Below are 18,961 nucleotides of genomic sequence, written 5' to 3'. Positions count from 1 at the left end.
GTATATTCAGTTTTTATATTTAGTTTGCTTTTCACCATATTGTATGTCCTTCCCTGCACCACATAATTCAAAATTTAAAATATTGTTTTTGGCCTATACATTTACTTGAGGGGTAAGCTTATTTATTCTCATACATTAAAGATGCACTGTTGACCTACAGAGTCCAAACTTTTTATCATTGTATTGTAGATAGGTGTACACTCCAAATACTAAGTACAAGTGTGGTGAGTGTAACAAGCAAATGTTTTTTAGTCAATGGCCCAAATTTATTTCCTATTTGATGGACAATAAATACATGTGTAATCAATGCCAACAATCCAGTTTAAGTAATTTGGTTTAGATTAGCCATTGTCCATTATATTACAATAGTTTGTGGCTAAATTTTCCCCCCTTCTGTATTATATAAGTTCACCATTTCCTGTTTTAGAGATTGTTGATCCTATGTAGTCCCATCTCTTATTCTTAATTCACTTTCACACATATCAAGGTTGTTGATACTTAGAATCCACACTTGAACTTATGCTGGAGCAGTAACCAACCAGTTCAAATAACTTTCATTTATGTCCAAACAATTTGACTTTTTGCCAAATTTCACATTTATGGCAAATAATAAACAGTAAGGAGGTACAAAGGACGTCGGTGCCCCCGGGCCCCATGTTTTGTTTACTTTTCAGTAAATGTGTTGCCACTTTCTCCAAGTCCTTTGTGAGTGGTAATTCTATTGGTCGCTCTAATACCGACAATATGCCTGCTGTTTGTTCACTTTGTTTATTTGACTCTGTAATCTGACTTGGTGTACAGCTGTGTTTATTGAGGTCAGAGGAGTTGCAAATTTGTTGACATGTTTGGCATTTCATTGGTAAAGAACGTAAAATATTAATAAAATACAACTTGGCAGGACGGACAGAAAAACAACATACAGACTGGGTACAAAATGGACAACGGACACACTGGGCATTTTCAGTAAGAAATACTTCAACAAGACATTTACTACAAAAAACATGTTCACACGGTGTCTCCAATGGATTAGTGAAAACAGACAGGCAAATGGTGCATTTTACATCATCCATTGGTATTGGCTTGAATTGGTCAGGCCAATCAAAAGTCGGTGACATTTCAGCTTGTTGCATTAAGTGTGCCTTACCATCCTCTGTTAAAATTATATCAGTTTGGTGGTCACTGTCATGATTTTGTTTTGATTTTGTTGGTGGTCTGCCCCGTTTTACCTTTTTTGGCTTTCCTCCTTTACTTTGCTGTTTAAATTCTTTACAAACATTACATTCTCCTGTTCTTGGGTGGGGTTCCCATACATCATTGTCAAAAGAAATACTGAATCATTGAACAAACGCTTATAACATAAATAACAAATGTGGTTTGGATGCACATCCTGTTCATCAGTCCCTACATCAATACCAAAAGTAAAAGAAATCTGATCTGTATATTTGGAACATAATTTAGGACATTTTCCTGTCAGCTCATCTACTGAATTTTGGGCCCTACCCCCACAAATTCTGCACATCTTTCTGAGGCAGGCAAGATGAAAATCAAAACCAGACATCTTCACAACACAAAAAAAGAAGAAACCGCAAAAAAATTATGCCAAACTCAAGAAAAAAAGTAGAAGGCCGTCAGCTGGGTTGTAAATTACAATGAAGGTCAATGAACTGAAGTGTAAACAGAGTCTAAACCACTACGTAATTTTTTTTTCAAAAACCTTACCAAAAAAAATTAGCCTCAGTGAAACTTTGTTGGAATGTAATAAAAATAAGTAGCTTTAACTTACTATGTTGGTGAAATTAGTTGACAAACTCAAGAAAATATCAAAAATCGCCGACAAAATTTGACCTCAAAACTGTACACAACAGCTGGCAGACAGACGTGAGTCGCTAGGTGGGCCTACAACTCGATCAAATTTTCGCGGGTTTACAATCGTCTGACCGCCCCAAACTCATACATATTCATATAATTAGTTCCCAAAGAACATTCTGACACTAGTTTGACATCATTCTGATCATTTTTATTGGTTAAAAGGCCATAGAAACTTGAAGAAATCCCCGCCCGGTTGCTACGAAGCTCTGTAGCTCATTAACATACAATCAGGTGACATTTTTTTGCACACGACCTTTGCCCTGTGTAAATTTAGCTTGCGCATGCGCACAACTTAATTCTCGGTTTTCAGCTAACTAAACATACGTGTCGAGCTGATAGGTCAGAGGTAATGTTTTGGACAAAAGTCGTCGCGAGAGGGCGTTTACACCGTCGTTAACCGTTCTGACACACAATTTGCGTCGGCGCGCCGTTGCAGGTCTGACGAAATTCGACGCCGTAGATCGACGCCGTCGCAGCACACCGTCGTTAACTGTTCTCACACGTGGTTTTCGTCATTGTTTACCATAACAACGGCGTTCGCAACGTTGTTAAATGCTGTGTCAGAACGGCCCTATAATCCAATGAAAAATAAGTTTCTATAAGCTTGTTTGTGAGCGTGTAGACATGTATTTGCGCACACAGCCATTTGTTTGAAATAACTGCCGTGTGCTGTCTAGACTTTACCCACAACAGGTTAAATATGTATTGGTTAGTTGATGGGGAAATGCTTCAAAGAAGCCAAGCATTGTGAAAATCATTAAGTAGATGTGAAAAATTGAAAGGTAGATAATCACATATATGATGGAATTGTAGAGTAAGAATAAAGTTTTTCATGTGAATAAATAGATTGCCTGCAGTGAGCATGATTTTGATGAACACCCTATGCCTGAAAGATGACTGCAATTATGTGTTTTGAATCTGAGCCAAAGAATCTGTAGAAATTCCAATTGTCATACTCAGTATATAGCCTCTCTGTTGTTACACCAGCAAAAGTTCCACTTTAGGAAACTCACAGCACCTATTATTCAAACATTCTAAGGTTCAAGACCAAGCTCACCGGCAGACAGTACGTCTAGCTTAGGGTCTTCAGCTAGCCAGCAACTCAAACAACAACAACAACAGCAACAACAACAGCAGCAGCCACATCAACAGCAACCACCTCAGCCACAGGCTCAACCGCAGCCAACCTATCCACAACAGTATCCAACTGCACAGCCTGGTAGGTTTTCTTAGTCTCTTCTTCATATTTCCTTTTGTTCTGTGATTCCTCTCTGACTTGTTGTGTGTTAGGCCAAAAAAAAAAAAGAAATGTTTCTGGTCAGGTCTCCCTTTAAAAAATGGTGCGGCGACGCGCATTTCATTTTTTTTTTTTTTTTTTTTTTTTTTTTTTTTTTTTTTTTTCCCTCAAGGGAGGGAGGAGGGTCAGTTTTATAGTTTTATCAATATAGTCACATATATACTGTTCATGCAGTCACTGATCATGCCCCCCACAGAATTTTCTCTTTCTCTTCAGCCATTTTGGTTTGGTGTCAGCCACGGCCGCCGGCCACAAACAGAAAAAAAAGGGTGACGCGCTGTTGTTCAAGTGACGCGCGCGCTGACCAGAAACATTTCTTTTTCTTTTTTTGGCCTTATGTGTAATGATTTGACTTGTGTTCTGTATACAGACTATACATGTGTTCTGTACTGTGTTTGTCATGTGTTTCTGTTCACTAACTTGCTGCGTGTTTGTGTCTGTTTTCATTGTCACATGTTCTGTATATTGACTTGACATGTATTCTTTTCAAAGTTTCTGTATGCTGATTAATGTTTGCCCCTTTGATCTGCCATGACTCCTGTATTCATATGTCATGTTTCTAACATACGGTTATCAAGTGTTTTCATGTAGCTGACACACAAGAGCCATGTGCTCTGAAAACCATCATCAAGTTCATTCTGCAAACTTATTGACATACAGAAACAAGTTCAAGCTCAGTTCCAGATTCTTGCCATCTTCACAGGTTGAAGTAGAAAGTGAACTAGATATTTGTTTTGGAATTTGTTTTTTTCAGCACAGCCACAGACCTCTAGTCAACCGGCAAGTGCACCATACGGACAGTCCCCTTCTGCGAGTCCACAGATAGGATTCCAACAGCAGCAGCCTCCAGCACAGCAGTACCAGCAGACACCCCCGCAGCAACAACAACCACAGCAGCAGCAGCAGCCGGGCTACCCAGCCCAGCAACAGGCTCCGACCGGGTACGGTGGGCAACCAGGTTACGGTGCAGCCGGGCAACCTGGGTACCCACCTCAAAGCCAGGGAAGCCAGCAACAACAACAGCAGCAGCAGCAGCCTGGTCAGGCATATACCCAGCAACAGTATGGCGGGTATCCACCATCATCTCAGCCGCAACCCTATGTAGGGCAACCCCCCCCCAGCCAGGCTATGCAAACCCACAGCCGTATCCAGCCAGTTCTGCTGGTAACCCGTACTCTAGAGGGCAGCAGCAGTACACGGCAGGGCCCAGGTATCCCACGCCTGGTCCAGGGTACAAGTAATTTACATAAATAGAAACATACGCCGATATGCTGTCTGTGATCGGCCAACATTAAATTTGCATGTTTCAACGTCATGTGAGTACAGAGCCATCTGATTGTTAGGGAGCGTGTCTCAAAAGAAAACATTGCATTTATCCCTAATGGCTCATTACTTGTCAAATCTACATGTTTGAACAAATAACTTGAAAAAAGACTTGTAGGATAAAGCATCAGTTCAATAAATTACAAAAAAATGGAAGTATTAATAGAAGATTATCTGTCAGAAGGGTCAGGCAGGCTGTTAATGACAAAAACAACATGATTTTAATAATCGTTATGTTAGTAATGAAGTGTGTGCAATGTTGAAAAATTATGGAAAATGAAAGAAAACGTTACTCCAAACTTTTCAAAATTATTTATGGAAATAAAGTATGTAGTATGCTAACAAATGTGGTATGAGTGTAGAAGACACAAAATTCTTGTAGGTTTAGCGTAGCTGTCGTTGTAGTGTGTTTAGTGTATTTGTAAATACCATAGACATTTCACTGTCAGAGGGCCATGATCAAGAAACCAAGTGAATGTCAATAATGAGTGGACGTCAACTATAAATGAGGCGCCACAAAGTTGGCTCTAGAGTATTGTGACAGAAAGTAACAATCACTGACATCTATAGGTGTGTCAGTTGCCTGTATACTACACTCTGATGAGTTGTTGACACTTAGCGGTTTTCGATAATAAAAGCTGACACACAAGAAACGTAATTCCTTCGTTTTACTTGAAACCCCCTCCCCCCTCAAAACGAAACTTCTCATGCAAAATCAATTTCATATTATGATGCCGTTTCTGACAAACCCACACGCACCTCGACGATCTGCATGCCCTTGGAAAAATACCGGAAGTGCACTTTAATTAATAAACCTCCACTTTACGCGTTTCACTTTTTAAGATTGAACATTTTAATACACTTCGGACATAGGAAAATGTTTCACGTACATGTTCACGTGAAAAAGCTACAAGTTTTTATTTCAAATTCATGTCTTTTCATTGTCTTTTCTGTCCCTGAATTTTGTGGTCATTCTGTTCTCGATGAACGCGAAGGTAGTATTGCGTCCTCACAGCAACGTCGCACTTCAAAAACAATAGAAAATCCTTATGCGATTTTGACGCACACAAAACGAAATGAGCTTTTACCCCCTCCCCCCCTAAACAAAAGAATTACGTTTGTCGTGCGTCAGCTTTTATTATCGACGGCCCCTTAGCGGTTTTCATCTTGACCATAACCCTTTCACGACCACAATTTGGTACAAGCCCCTAGTTCCTGATTGCATTGTTGGACCTATATATAGGGAAATGGGGATGAAAGGGTCAACCTCCATTTTCTTATGTCGATGCATACATATGCATTGGAAAGTCAGCTTGTACCTAAATTTGAAGGAAAGCTTCAGTCAAGTTAATGTGGTGGGGGATGCCATCTGAAAATACAGCGCCACCATGACTTCATAATGATAAATCTGATTCTCATTTGTCCTGAAGTTTGATGTGTTCAAAAAATGTTACCATCAACCAGCTTTTTGTAAAGTTTTGTTGTCCTGTACAAACTTCAGCGACATGTTCCTGTGATGAATTTTAATCCAAGAGACCAGCGGTCTGTGTTGTACTGAATTTTAGTCTTTTGAGCAGTCCTGTTTTCCTGGACAGGTGCCCGAGTAAGACATGAAATGCCAGTATCAGAATCTTTCAAAATAAGATTTATTCAAATGAAACAGACAATTTTATCCTTTGACAGGATTATCTGACTCAGCAGCATAATTTTGCCAAAGGAAATATACATTCAAGGCCCTCCCCAATCCCCCCCCCCCCCCCCCCCCCCCAAAAAAAAAATATATAATTTTCTTGAGAATATCCCAAAGTACAATCACTTAACCAATGTCTTGGTCAATCTTCTGGTATGGGAATTATGTTTTGTCAGAGTTAGTGCTTTTATGGCCTGAGAGGCAAGTTTAAATTTTTATCAAGCTTATGCCTCACCTAAAATAGCCCTTATTGACCAGGAAAAATGCATAGAGAGTTGGTTTTGTATACTGATTGCATCTGTAATCTGTGTGAGTACATATCAAATTCAGAACGTTAAAATGTGAGGTGGAAGCTGGACATGCTCCGTACCTGCTGATAAAAAACAATAGATGTTAAAAGTGCATAAGACTGATCATTCTTCTTGCAGATTCTTTGTGATAGAAATGAAATAGGTCTGAACCATAGCAAAAAGTCTTGTTGATATGGTGAAGTGAACCATTGCCTTCTCAGCCAGCAAGCAGGGTAGAACTTATACGTCCACATCATATAGCTCACTCCTGATGAAATAATCTTCCCCCCAAAGTAAGCACTCGTACAAGCTAGTGGAGTCAGCTGGTGTGAGTCAGACAACTGGTATATTAGAGATGTTTGAAAAAAGTTTTTAATCATTATAATCCTGTTTTTGTACTATTTATAATAAGCCTGTAATCTGCTATATGTTTTTTCTAACCTGCAGAAGCTGTCCTTTGTCTATAAATTTACATATTAATTTTATAACACTTGTTGACGAGAGTTAACAATTGTAATGAACTGTTGTCAACAACCAAGCTGTCTCTGTTGGTCCACAAATGTCATGCTTTGGCGATCTTGTGCCTAAATATTTCATAAGTAAATTAAGTACCTCTGTATGAGATGTTTAACTCTGAACAGCTTCAGTTGGTGGGCTCGCTTCTGAATGGGACTGTTCTCAATTCTCAATTTTATCTGCAGCACCTGGCAAAAAAATCACAATGCACTTTCGAGGGGGGGGGGGGGGGAGGTGTGTAATTTATTACTTGATTTGTCAATGTTATCTTGAGCCACAAACATTTTCTAAACTGGCAGTGACTGAACCAAGCTTTCTTTAAAGATATCAGTAGGTAAATAGAAAATACGAATAATTTACATTGCTTTTCATAGTTAATCTCTATGCAGAAAACTTTTCAAATAAGCAGCAGATTTAACCAAAGCAAAGACTGTGCGATTACCCTTGCCAGGAACTTGTAAGACTGATAAAAAGATTTGAAAGCAACTCTTAGAGTTGATAGAATTCAGTGACAGACACGCTCCCTTGCAAACCGTATTTTCTCTTCACTAAACTCTCAACATGTTGAATATGATACACTGCGGAAGTCTGCTACACATTATTTTAGGGTCAATATTTACATGTGACCCCTTCCCATAATCCCTTGTACTAGAATTCCTTGAATGTGATTGGGTGTATGGTAGATCATTATCAATACATGTATTTTACTTTTGTATCTTGATCCTCTTGTTCAATGTTGTCTGCTTTTGTAATTTGAACCAGTAGTCAAAATTGTAAATTTTTTTGTCAATAAAAAAAGTGTATGTCTTAGAAAGAGTGTGTCGTCTGCAAGTTCTTGAACAGCATCATAGTCTATGGTGATTACCAGTTTTGTCAACAATGGAGAAAATCACCCCAGAGAATGAGCATGCCTCTTGGTATATCCCGTTCATTTGCACACCAGAATATTGATGCCAAAGATCATAATATGTCAAACTTTCAACCCATCACTGTTATTATGGTTCCTCTCCTCGGTGTTGTTGCACGCAAAAATGAAATTCAAGGTTTTCCAGGTTCATAAGCTAGGAGAGCATTGAAAGATATAAATGCAACTCAAACATTCACATGTAAACCCTCTAAGTGCCAAAGTCAAATTTTTATCCTGTACAAAATGCGTGGTGTTTCCCTAGAAAAAGTTGACAGCATCCGTGATCTTGGAGTCGAAGTTTCTTCAAATTTTGGGATAAGCATATCAATATATCTGTTACAAAAGCAAACCGCATGCTGGGACTGATTAAACGTACATGTGGCCACACCTGTTCCACTAAAATGAAACTCCAACTGTATTTATCCTTGTCCGTAGTATTCTTGATTATTCATCCCAGTCATGGGCTGTCACGACTAAGCAATCAATGCTTCATCTTGAGGTGTCCAAAGGAGAGCCACAAAATATATTCTTGGATATCCCAAGGAGGTGGATTACAAAGAGCGTATGATTAAATTGAATTTGCTCCCATTGAGCTACAGGAGAGAATTAAATGACTGTGTCTTTTTAGCTAAATGTTTTACTGGTATGTATGACTTAAATTTAAGCCAGTTTGTCACATTTAAATCTCCTGATGACACTTCAATGAAGATGCCACTTTTTAAAACTGAATGTTTTCGTTACTCGTTATTTAACAGAGCTTTTTACTCAAGTAGTGTTATGCCCTTTCATGGCATATCTTCAACAAGTGTTAGGTCATACAAGTCTATTTTATTAAAACATTACACGGTTTTGTTAAACAATAATTTTTATCCTGATAACACTTGTACTTGGGTGGGAAAGTGCCACTGTAAAAATTGCCGTCTCTGTTAATTTATCTGTTTTGTTTTGTTTTGTTTTGAAATTTTATGTATTTTTTTTATGATTGTTTTATTCTGCGTTTGTCTTTTCTGTTTTTATTTTGTATGTGTAACTTGTTAAATGTGTGCTTTTGTGGAGGGTTGCTTTTGTATAGGTGTTAGTCACCTGTGCGATTCATCCTGACTTTATGTCAAAGCTGAATAAATAAATAAATAAATAAATAAAATGTAATTCAAACAATTTTATCTTCCAAAATTTTGATCAAAATTTAGCCAATGAAAAGTGATGCCCATTTAGTCTAAAATTGTCAAAAAATTACAAAGAAATTCTTAAGAATTGGTGAAATTTTGCACTAAAATTATTTTGATGTGAAAAATGACAGCACTCTAGGGTTAATATCAACAAGATGGTTGAGAGGAACGCATGGATGCAAAGTAATGGGTAGAGAAAGAAAAACAGCAAATACTGGAAATAAATGTAATGCCTAGACTTTTGAAAACAACCTTAAGTACTTCATTTCATCAACTAGACAACTGATCACTTGGTATTTTGTCAGGAACTTTGCTTGGTTACACAGGATAGATATTGGCTTGCTGAGTGTCTGCAATCACCCTACCGTCAAGGTAACAGTGTGCTGGAATTTATTCCTATTTTATGATCGCCCCACCATCATGCAGCAGTCTGTTGAAGTTCATGACTTCAATCTACCATGATAGTAATGAGCCAACTGACTTGGGACAAATACCTTCTCTGCATGGTCCTAAGAGGAAATTTACATATGATGGCATAGATTACCAGAAAGTATGGGTTCAAATGAAGAAACGCTAGCTTTCTGTGATATTACCAGGCTAAACGTCTAATTAATCCTTATATACCACCATGGACTGCTTACATAACAGGGAATTGGGGTTGTACAGATAAAATCTTTACACAATAAATCTGAAAAGTCTATGTATACATTTGTAATCTCAAAAGCCATTTTATTCAATGCCACCAGAACATCTTGATACAAGAGAGTCACAGAATTTATTATACAAGAGGGTCACAGAATTTATTCTGTTCACAAAATACCATCTACGTAATCATTACATGACGAGAAATGTGTTCTGTCTCAATTTGTTGTAGATTTCCATTGCCTCTGTTACCATGGATGTGCCGTGACAACTGTAAAATTTATCCTCCAGGTTCCGTAATTCATGTTGTAAATTCTGCAAAAAAAAATTAATTAATGTGAAAACGTGTAAAAAAATTTTGATGACAAAGGTATGCCAATGTTTTATTTAAGTGTTTTCAAATGAAATCATAATTTACAATCCAGTGTTGGTCAGTATAAGACCCTTCAATTCAGTTTTATATTTCCACTGTTAAACCTTTCACACAATAGATACACAATATGTCCTTGATCAGTGTAGACTTGCCAAGTTGTCATGTGCAGTGTTCTCAACAGCATACAAAAACAGACGCCAATTTACGTAACAATGTACAATTTGCATATTCTTTTGTTGTGAAAATATATTTTTATATTGTTATTAACATGTAAAAAGAATAAACCAAAAAACAGAGGGTGGCCCACCCCTAAACACTGCCTTGTGGAGAACTCTGATGTGGGTATGCTTCAATGAAAATCATTAGTTTTCTTACGTGTTCCAGTTTCGTGATCTTGTATAGCACTATTTTCTTTCTGTTGATATCTAACTTATCATTATTTTGAATATATTATTAGCCCATCAAGCACACAATCACACTTCTACAAGACCAAACAACACTGAGTGCACACAAACCACTGTCATTACTTTCACTCAGCTCGACTGATACCGACAACGTGAGATTTTTCCCGAAATTCATTTCAACATGGATGTAAATTATCCAACAATACACTTTATCAGTATTTCCTTCCAGTGAAAATTTACCTGGATTCTTCTCAATTCTTGCTGCAACAGATGAATGCTCACCGATGAACCCTCTCCACTTTTTCTGATAACCTACAAGTGAAAGGAAGAAAGCGCTATAATGAATCAAGCTTTGAAGAAAGTAACTAGTACTCCACAATGTGAAATCAATGTGAAAAACCTAGACTCCACTGTCCAAGAATCCATTTTCTAGAAATGAAAATGTGTCTAGACTGCCTTTTACTTCCAATCTGAGAGACAAGATACACAAGCCTTTGGAGTGCTCCTGAAATATTATTTTCATGAAGACTTGCCCATATCAAGAGCATAATAATACCAGTTTACATTGTATTGTAATATCAGAACTTCTCAGTTTGTTTCATTATTGTAAGCCTTTGTCAAGTTAATCAGGTTCAATTGATTAAATAAAGTGGTGAGACCTGAGGCAAAAGACTCCCGTCACAAACTAATGATCAGAGAACTCATACTAGCAACTTTGTATGGTTTTTCATGTGAATGGATGTCGCCCTCTAGAGCCCACGAACAACATCTGCCCCTGACGGTCTCAACTTCAAGATATGCTGGCCAAGTCAGATTCAGCACTGCTGGAGAAAAATCAAAAGTCATGGTGTTCAGGAATCCAGCAAATATTATTATTTGGACAAACCTCCTTGTATCATGCCATAGCAATGGTGACATTATAAATTTAATTATGGAATACCGCTTGTTAAAACCCACAGTGACCCAAACCTTTATAATCCAAAATGACTGTTAAAATGATTCAGAGTTATCACTATCAGTGATGATTTGACGGCAGATTTTGATGTCCCCTGGTAGTTGCTGTCCCAACGATCCTTGTATCATTAAATTCCTGTACAAAATTTACAAATAAAAGATAACTAGCTAACAAACTTGAACACATTTCCCCCATCATTTGTTGCCAAGCCCTTCAGGAACATTTCCAAAACCTTACTGTTTACAATGATGCAGGGATGTCTCTGTACTGGGAGATGGTGTGAAAAGCTATATAAAGTTTAATGAAAGCGAGTTGATACCTGTATTCTCCGAAGAGCGCCCTCATGGAGCTGACACAGCAAATGTAGGGAGTCAGCACTGATTGTGAGTTCAAGCACTTCCCTGTCAGCTACAGTCACTCTGTGGCACTGTAGGATTACACTGTCTCCTGATGGCGCCACCAACTGTAGTGTGGATTTATCTGAAGGAAAAATCTCCTCAACCTTTGGGTTTCCTTGGAGTAGTTGCCGTAGCAACATAGATTCAGCAGTTTTAGAGCCGACTACGTTTTGATCTGGTGACAAGGAAGAGTGAAATAGTTGAAATTAATCATGTTGAGAGACCAAAATGTATGAACACACACTTTTGTGTACACACACACACTCACACACAATTTCTGCTGTACCCTTACATAATTGCACTGCCTGTCAGAAAGAGTAATGATGGTCAAACGTTCCGTAATGCTTAGTATTCTGTACAAATTATCAGTAACTATTTTATAATCGGACCAATTCAGTGAAATACTGATTGGCAACATATGAGTAAAAATATACATAAATTTGCATAATGTGTCTTCTGCTGCATCACTAATTCTTAAACAGAAAACATGGAGAAATTTCCCATATGTAACGGTATTGAAGATACAGATTGCCCCTACATGTACAAAGAATTTACCTTGGATAACGCCACTGTGGTCAACATAACCAGCCGATATCAAGACTTTGGAAGTCACAGTACTGACCAAATTGATTTCTTCAAGGTCACTGACAGACTCTGGTCTCTGTGACTGAATTTCCTTGAGCTGCCCTGTCAGCCTTTGCAACCTGTTGCCCCAACTACTGCAACTGACCAGTGTAACGGACGATGAGCCTGCTCCCTGTCTGGCCACTGGTCTGAGCAAATGCAAAATGTCAAGTTCACTAGACCCAACAGGAAGACATATTCCATTACTTGTGAGGGTCAGGTGAGACTCACGGCTAACGTCATTGGCCAAGGACAGCTTGTTATGTAAATGATGAAGGTCAAAGTGCAAATAGCACTTTACTGTCACAGGAAGACAGCCCTGCATGCTGTCATCAAGCGGAATGTAAATTTCACGGAAATCACTGGGCTGAAATTGATCAAGAGATACCGTCTTTGTGTACAATTGATAGGAGAGTGATTTGCAGTTTCCATGCCTCTGCACACAAACCATCCATGCCCATGAAGAGAGTACACTACTGGATGCATTTTGAAGTTTGACAGTCAGACCATAATTGAACCGATATCCCATATCCTGTATGACACACTGTGTTGTACACGGAAACTGCGATTCTAATGTCTTGCTACTGTCTCCTTCATACATAGAACATGTAAGGTCAGCAGCAAGATGCAACTCTTTGAGGACTTCATCTTGTGTCTTCAAGGTCAAGTTCATTTTGGCCAATTTCTCAGCAGTGTGACTTATGCCGGCTAACACTTCCTTCATCCTTTGACCAGCCACAGAAGGTGGCATTGACAATGAGAGGTTATCGCCATGGTCCCCAGTTTCCAAGGTGATGGAGACAATTTGACCATTGTTCCTGATGGCATACACATTACCTGTTGGACAAAATAGGTGAATTTTTAGTCACTGGACCAAGAGTTGGTTATTAAAAGATGTCAAGCGAATTTCTCACTTTGTAGCTGATATTCTGACATGTTGATGCAACAAGGTTGTGTCTGCAAAGTTCTGTATTTGGTAGGTGTGCCAAATAAACTTATAGTCATAATATTAATTCATGTAAAGTGCAAAGATTTTACCTTTGTTTGAATCAGTGACATCTTGTTAATACATTTTCAGAAGATGACCTTCTTGCATTGACACAACAATTGATCTATCAATTGCATCATGAATATGATAATTTGCATATTCATTTAACAACCAACTTAGATGTCTCACTAAACAAGAGAGATTACCATACAGTAATTCTTTTGAAGGTTTTGCACGTGTCTTAATGTGTGACCATAAAGACAAAAGTTTTCTTAAAATATGAAAATTGTTTTGAAGGTTAAAGTTTTACTGTCAACTGTTTGGCTCCCAGAGATCTCCATGAAAGACTGCTTGTTTATGCAGTGTCTTGACAGATTAAATATCTCACAGAGTCACTAGATTTCATATAGCGACACTGCTCCATGAGCCACAGCATCAAAAATAAATCCTTGTCTTTCCAGATTGATGCAACAGAAAACAATTGCTTCTGGAAAACTTTGTGGCATTGAATCAACATTTTTTTCTTCTTGATTATTTTTATGTCAAATACACACCTTCTTGATCGTATGAAGCACTCTCTATCCTGGCTAGACCTGTGCTGCAGGGTGTTAGCACATTTGGTAGAACAGCTTCTGATTGGGTCTTACTTTCACTGTTTGCACTCCCTTGTCTGCTGTCATTCTGTCTGTTCACAAGATTAACAAGATACAAGTCTGCTTGTGTACTGTACATGAGCAAATCACCTTTGCCATTTACACAGGATGAGGAGACCGGTCCTTTGACAATGTATTCTTTAAAATCCAATTTTCCTTTTGTCGTGGAAACAACCACAATTTTGCCGTCCTTGCCCACAAGCAAAAGCGCATTGCAACAGTTCTGAATTCCTGTCTCCTCATTGGCTGAGCTGTCTGACTGCTCAGCCTTATTTGGTAAATGCACACCATGAATATTTATGAGGCACTGTTGTAGATTGTACAGGGGGAATACAGTTGAAGTACAAAATGGCATTTGACTCAGTTTTTCAGATTCAGAAATAAGTCTGTCTGTCCTTGCGATGTTTTTCAAAGGATAGTAGTAAATTTTTCCATCATGCAGCCCAACAAGGATTACAGGACTGTCAATCACACAATTATCTGCACCAAACAGCGTTGTGAAAAGCTCAGGTTCCACAGAGATGATGCGTTCAGAAAACATCCTTGTACCTGCCAATCCACCAGAAGGTACAATGCCAACTACAGTACAACTATTGCCACTGTCATCTTCTGCGAAAAGATCTTTGGATTGAGATGGGGTGAAGAGATCCAACGACAAAGATGCACTGCTTCTCTCATTGGTAGATTGTGGATATGGGATATCAACTTTATGCAGAGGAGTGTTGTTGTCCGCTGCTGCGGTTTCTTCCACATCATCACACTGAACCAGGGAATCAGAACTAAAGATTGCAATGTGAAGACTCTGCTCTCTCTTTGTTGCAGCTATGACATAATCCTGAAACAGCAAGAAGTCTTTCATGTCATTGATATGCAGACATAAATTCCTCTCTCCGACTTCAATCACTCTATCAGAGCTGACTTCTATCTCCACATCAATATCGTTGGCCTCTCCGACCATCGGACTGTCAACCAAGAGACCTGTGAAGATGTCTTGATTTGAAGTATTCACATCTGATGTCACATTTTCCTTTGTAGACTTCTTCTTGTGTTTTCTGTACAGATAGATGCGAGGCACATTACGGGAAAGCTCCATCAACTTAGGAATACCCTACTTCCCTACTTAGCAGAGGATCAATTTCACAGACCTGTCTTTCCTACAATGGCACTACAATGGCACCAGCTGGATAAGATAAACATAACAATGGGACATTCACACCTTGAGGGGATTAAGAATCTTCTGTTTTTCACCCGAGCTGGTCAGGCAAGGGTTTCAGGTACCATGCAAGTTATTGCAGTCTTTCCCTGGTGAACTTAGAAATATTGCATTACCAGTAATTTTTATCACTTTGGCACTATTTTCTTTGTACTTTTTCATGCAAGCAAGATTAACTGAAGGAACGTCTAAGTTGTGCAGTCAAATGTAGTATTGGCTTCAGAGTTGTACAGATGACCAGGCATAACCTTACAGGAGTATTGTCACCAAGTTTGCAAATGAGTCAGGTGACTTTCTTGTTGATTAAGAATGTACTACTTCAAACACGTTAGCAACGGCATTTTAATCAACCATTATGTGGCACAGAAGACAATTTGGCGCAACCTTGTAAATTTTTACTAATCTTCATGGCCATAAGGGGCCCATGTGACCTTTCAAGAGCCTAAGACTGTTTGAATGAAAATTATTTAGCTGACCATAGACCCTAGAGAAAAACATAGACCCTAGAGCTAGAGTCTATGAGCTGACATATGGAAACATAGTGGGTGGAGGGTCTCTGATGGAACATATGAACTAAATGCATGCCTGCCATTGTTTTTTAATACCGTAATCTATTTTAGAGTTTTTAGATTAGTACAAATCCACTGACAAAGTAAAATTGAGTGTTTCAAAAGAGAAAGCAGGGTCCAGAACATGATTGCTACGCACCTTTTCTTTTTCTTCAAATATCTGTTTATGTCTACAGAATGCAATTTTCCACCTCCAGTCAAGCACCACAGTCGGTTTCTCTGATCAGGCTCAGACTGGGTCACTGCAAAGCTTTGTACTGCATCTGCAAATTTGAATATAACCTGGAGGAAAGAAAAGATTGATTGTTTTAAAACAAAAGTGCTGTCACACTTTGATAAGGCTTGCAGAATGCCTGCTTGATGAGGCAAGTCTTTTCGGCTTTCTCTCTAAGCAAACTGATTAACTTGAGACAACTTCCAAAGGAGAACAAAGGTCTAACAACATAGAAATAGTCAATCTCAACAAGCACTGATAGACTGAAAGATCCGTCGCCCGAGGGCGCTCTCTACACTCACCCTGTAGAGCAAAGAGAGTGCCATGCCCTTGACAGAATGATCTTACAGTCTACAAGCACTGAGTGAACCAGGGATTGACGACTGCCCCTTTTAAATATTTATCAGTGTTATCTAAAAGCAAATTGACCGCCTTGATAAAAATTTCAATGAAACAAAGGACTGACAACATGTAAATACTCAATGTCACATTACGGGAAGGCTCCATTAACTTAGGAATACCCTACTTCCCTAGAGGATCAATTTCACAGACCTGCCTTTCCTACAATGGCACTACAATAGCACCACTGGATTAGATAAACATAACAATGGAACATTCACACCCTGGGGATTAAAAGTCTTCTGTTTGTCACCCGAGTTGCTCAGGCAAGGACTCGGGTTTCAGGTACCATGCAAGTTAATGCAGTCGTCCCCTAATGTCAACAATGAAACCTGGGATTGAGGACTGCCGGCCCTCTAGCCATACACCCTTGAGAAAAACGAGGGTCTATGCTCTAACATTGTTTGTTGTGGTACATCATTCTATACGTGTACCTATTTAATTCACAGCTTGCAATTTTGTTTTGTTTTTAATTTAAATGTTCAATCTGTTGATACAAATTGCTTCCTGCACAATCTCATCAGGAATGTCTCTTCAAAGTGACTCATCTCTGAGACGAAGGTGTTCTCTGTGATTCAACGAAATGTTACATATACCATGGTCCCTCGTGGAGGGACTGTGCATATACCAACACATGTTACATGTGTTGGTATCAATTTTTTTTTTCTTTCTATATTGATAACGTTACTGAACATCTTCAATATCAAAAATAGGAATATGTCACCTGCAGTAACTAAAAATTCAAGAGCAGTCATGTGAACAAAAATCATACTGGAAATGTATTAGTAATATAGCACCATATCTTGTAGAATTTTTTATCATCGATCGCAAAGGCACGTTCTTCTTCCGCCCCACCCCCTCCCGAAGTGAGGTGCGTAGTGACAACCATCGCTTGCTTGAAGCCCCCAACTTCAAAAGTGACTGCGACTCTGTTGCCGTGAGTATGATACCGACTAGCTCTACATGGCAGGGCTGTATGTGAGAGGCGTAGCGGGTACACAGTACATTTAGCATACCGGTTCACAGCCCTGCCATGCAGAGCTAGATACCGAACGGACGTGACAAATAGGTGAATGAAGAGCCAACAAGATCACAGACTCACCTTTCTTTGGTGATTGCGATATAAATAGATAAAATTACCCCCTCCGACGACGAGTACAGACTTGTTATTTTCAAATCCTTGTCCTTTACAAACAGCAACTTTACTAAACTCTACGTGATCACATGAAATGCGATCAATGGACTGCACGGCGCATTTTGTGTTTACGCGCGCTGCCATCTTGAAAATTACCCACAATGCACTAAGTCCGATAAGGTGAATAATCGCAGGGCTGGGCTGAATTTCAGTTGCATTTGTGTCTCTCTCTTCTTAGCGACGTGTCATCTATGCTAGGAGTGATAACCAGAGTCAAAATACTAGTGTCACTGTTTCGAGATATTTGAGGAAAGCGAGACCCACTTCTCGAAAATGGTAACTTACCGGAATTTTAAACAGCCTGAGTGTCAAAAATCACAAAACGATAGCTTTGGTAAGAAATTCGAGGGTTATAGGCCCAAACGGTATGGACTGCACGGCTCGGTCTGTTGTTTTGCAAAACACAAAAAAAAACCATTAAATTGTACGTCGACTTCGCGAGGTCTTTATCAACTGATATATAAATGTCTGACCTTCACAGGGATGCTGAAAGATGCTTTTGAATTATATTAATTTATTTTTCAGATAAATGGTTTCAATTTTGTTCTTCATTGTTCTCTATTTCTATGCAAGTTATGAGTCTATAAGCTTAGTAGGTCTATTGGAGCCGCGGAAGAGAGGCACAAAAGTACCATTATCTCGTTATGGTAATGCAATTTACGGATGACACCGTTAGAAGATCAGAATAATGACTGAAAATTAGCATTTAACTGGGTCCCAGTGCTCCTAAATAGCTCGGTCCACAAAACACTGTGAACAAATTAATAATAGTATGGCATTGCAATCGCAGTTTTCAAAAGGCACAGTTAGATGAGTAGGCTATAACTCTAATCCATATCCATGGGTATCCAATTGTAAGTGACGTTATATGTTAAACTTTTGTTTACCAATTTCTGTGTTCAAGGAGAGGCCTCAGGGCCTAGGGTTCAAAGTGATCGGTATCTTGTCGCATATTATATCAGAGGCGGCTAATCGGGCTATTTCAATAAATTTTCATTAACTCGGGCGTTTTCTGTGTTTTAAGTGTAAATATAGCATGTAAAAGAATTTTGGACTAAACGAAACTTTGGAGGGGCAAGTAAAAGCTGTTCGCAACTGCCTTCCCATCACGGCTGGAAAAGCTTTCCCTCCAACCTACAATTTCCCCTCTCCCCTCAAAGTATTTAAACTCTCAAGTGCCCTGAGCTCTTCCAAAACCAAAAGTTTCTCTTTGCCCTCTCATTTATATCACATGATTTTTTCCTTCCCACAAAAGTTTGCTATCTTTCAGGTT

The 18,961-nt window shown here is 38.9% G+C and overlaps 3 protein-coding genes across 6 annotated transcripts in view; 2 read left to right on the top strand and 1 right to left on the bottom strand.

Moving 5' to 3' along the window:
• Window positions 1-6,249, top strand: part of LOC139142894 (protein TFG-like) — a 30,689-nt gene extending 24,440 nt beyond the window's left edge. For both annotated transcript variants that reach the window (XM_070713080.1, XM_070713079.1), the window contains exon 6: window positions 2,909-6,249. In XM_070713080.1, the coding sequence (XP_070569181.1) occupies window positions 2,909-3,102 (194 nt within the window). In that variant the 3' untranslated portion in view covers window positions 3,103-6,249. The remainder of the gene's footprint in view (window positions 1-2,908) is intronic.
• Window positions 3,503-4,420, top strand: LOC139141678 (calcium-binding protein P-like). Its single transcript, XM_070711263.1, has 2 exons — window positions 3,503-3,506; window positions 3,921-4,420. Exons 1-2 carry the CDS (start codon window positions 3,503-3,505, stop codon window positions 4,418-4,420), a joined length of 504 nt encoding a protein of 167 aa, XP_070567364.1.
• A 3,516-nt stretch (window positions 6,250-9,765) lies between the features above and the next one.
• LOC139142892 (Fanconi anemia core complex-associated protein 100-like) lies at window positions 9,766-17,785 on the bottom strand. 3 transcript variants are annotated; one of them, XM_070713075.1, is made up of 7 exons: window positions 17,596-17,785; window positions 16,020-16,162; window positions 14,000-15,150; window positions 12,389-13,294; window positions 11,755-12,008; window positions 10,721-10,792; window positions 9,766-10,018 (listed from the first exon to the last, which is right to left on the bottom strand). In XM_070713075.1, exons 1-7 carry the CDS (start codon window positions 17,770-17,772, stop codon window positions 9,896-9,898), a joined length of 2,826 nt encoding a protein of 941 aa, XP_070569176.1. In that variant the 5' UTR covers window positions 17,773-17,785; the 3' UTR covers window positions 9,766-9,895. The 3 variants fall into 3 exon arrangements, with proteins under 3 accessions (XP_070569176.1, XP_070569178.1, XP_070569177.1); XM_070713077.1 differs by having other exon boundaries at window positions 14,000-15,278; window positions 17,596-17,775; XM_070713076.1 differs by lacking the exons at window positions 9,766-10,018; window positions 10,721-10,792 and adding an exon at window positions 10,799-11,301 and having other exon boundaries at window positions 17,596-17,782.
• Between the last annotated feature and the right edge of the window lie 1,176 nt (window positions 17,786-18,961).

The sequence above is a fragment of the Ptychodera flava genome, chromosome 10, assembly GCF_041260155.1.
Source record: "Ptychodera flava strain L36383 chromosome 10, AS_Pfla_20210202, whole genome shotgun sequence".
Classification (NCBI taxonomy): Eukaryota; Metazoa; Hemichordata; class Enteropneusta; family Ptychoderidae; genus Ptychodera; species Ptychodera flava.
The sequence above is the reverse complement of the archived record's forward strand: the minus strand, read 5'-3'. Positions and strand labels throughout refer to the sequence as shown.

Coding starts and splice junctions, on each gene's coding strand:
- LOC139142892 (XM_070713075.1), bottom strand. CDS start 17,772: ATGGCAGCGCGCGTAAACACAAAATGCGCCGTGCAGTCCATTGATCGC. Junction 10,793..11,754: donor GCGCTCTTCGGAGAATACAG/GTATCAACTCGC, acceptor TTTCACTTGTAG/GTTATCAGAAAAAGTGGAGA. Junction 10,019..10,720: donor AAGAATTGAGAAGAATCCAG/GTAAATTTTCAC, acceptor TTTTTTTTGCAG/AATTTACAACATGAATTACG.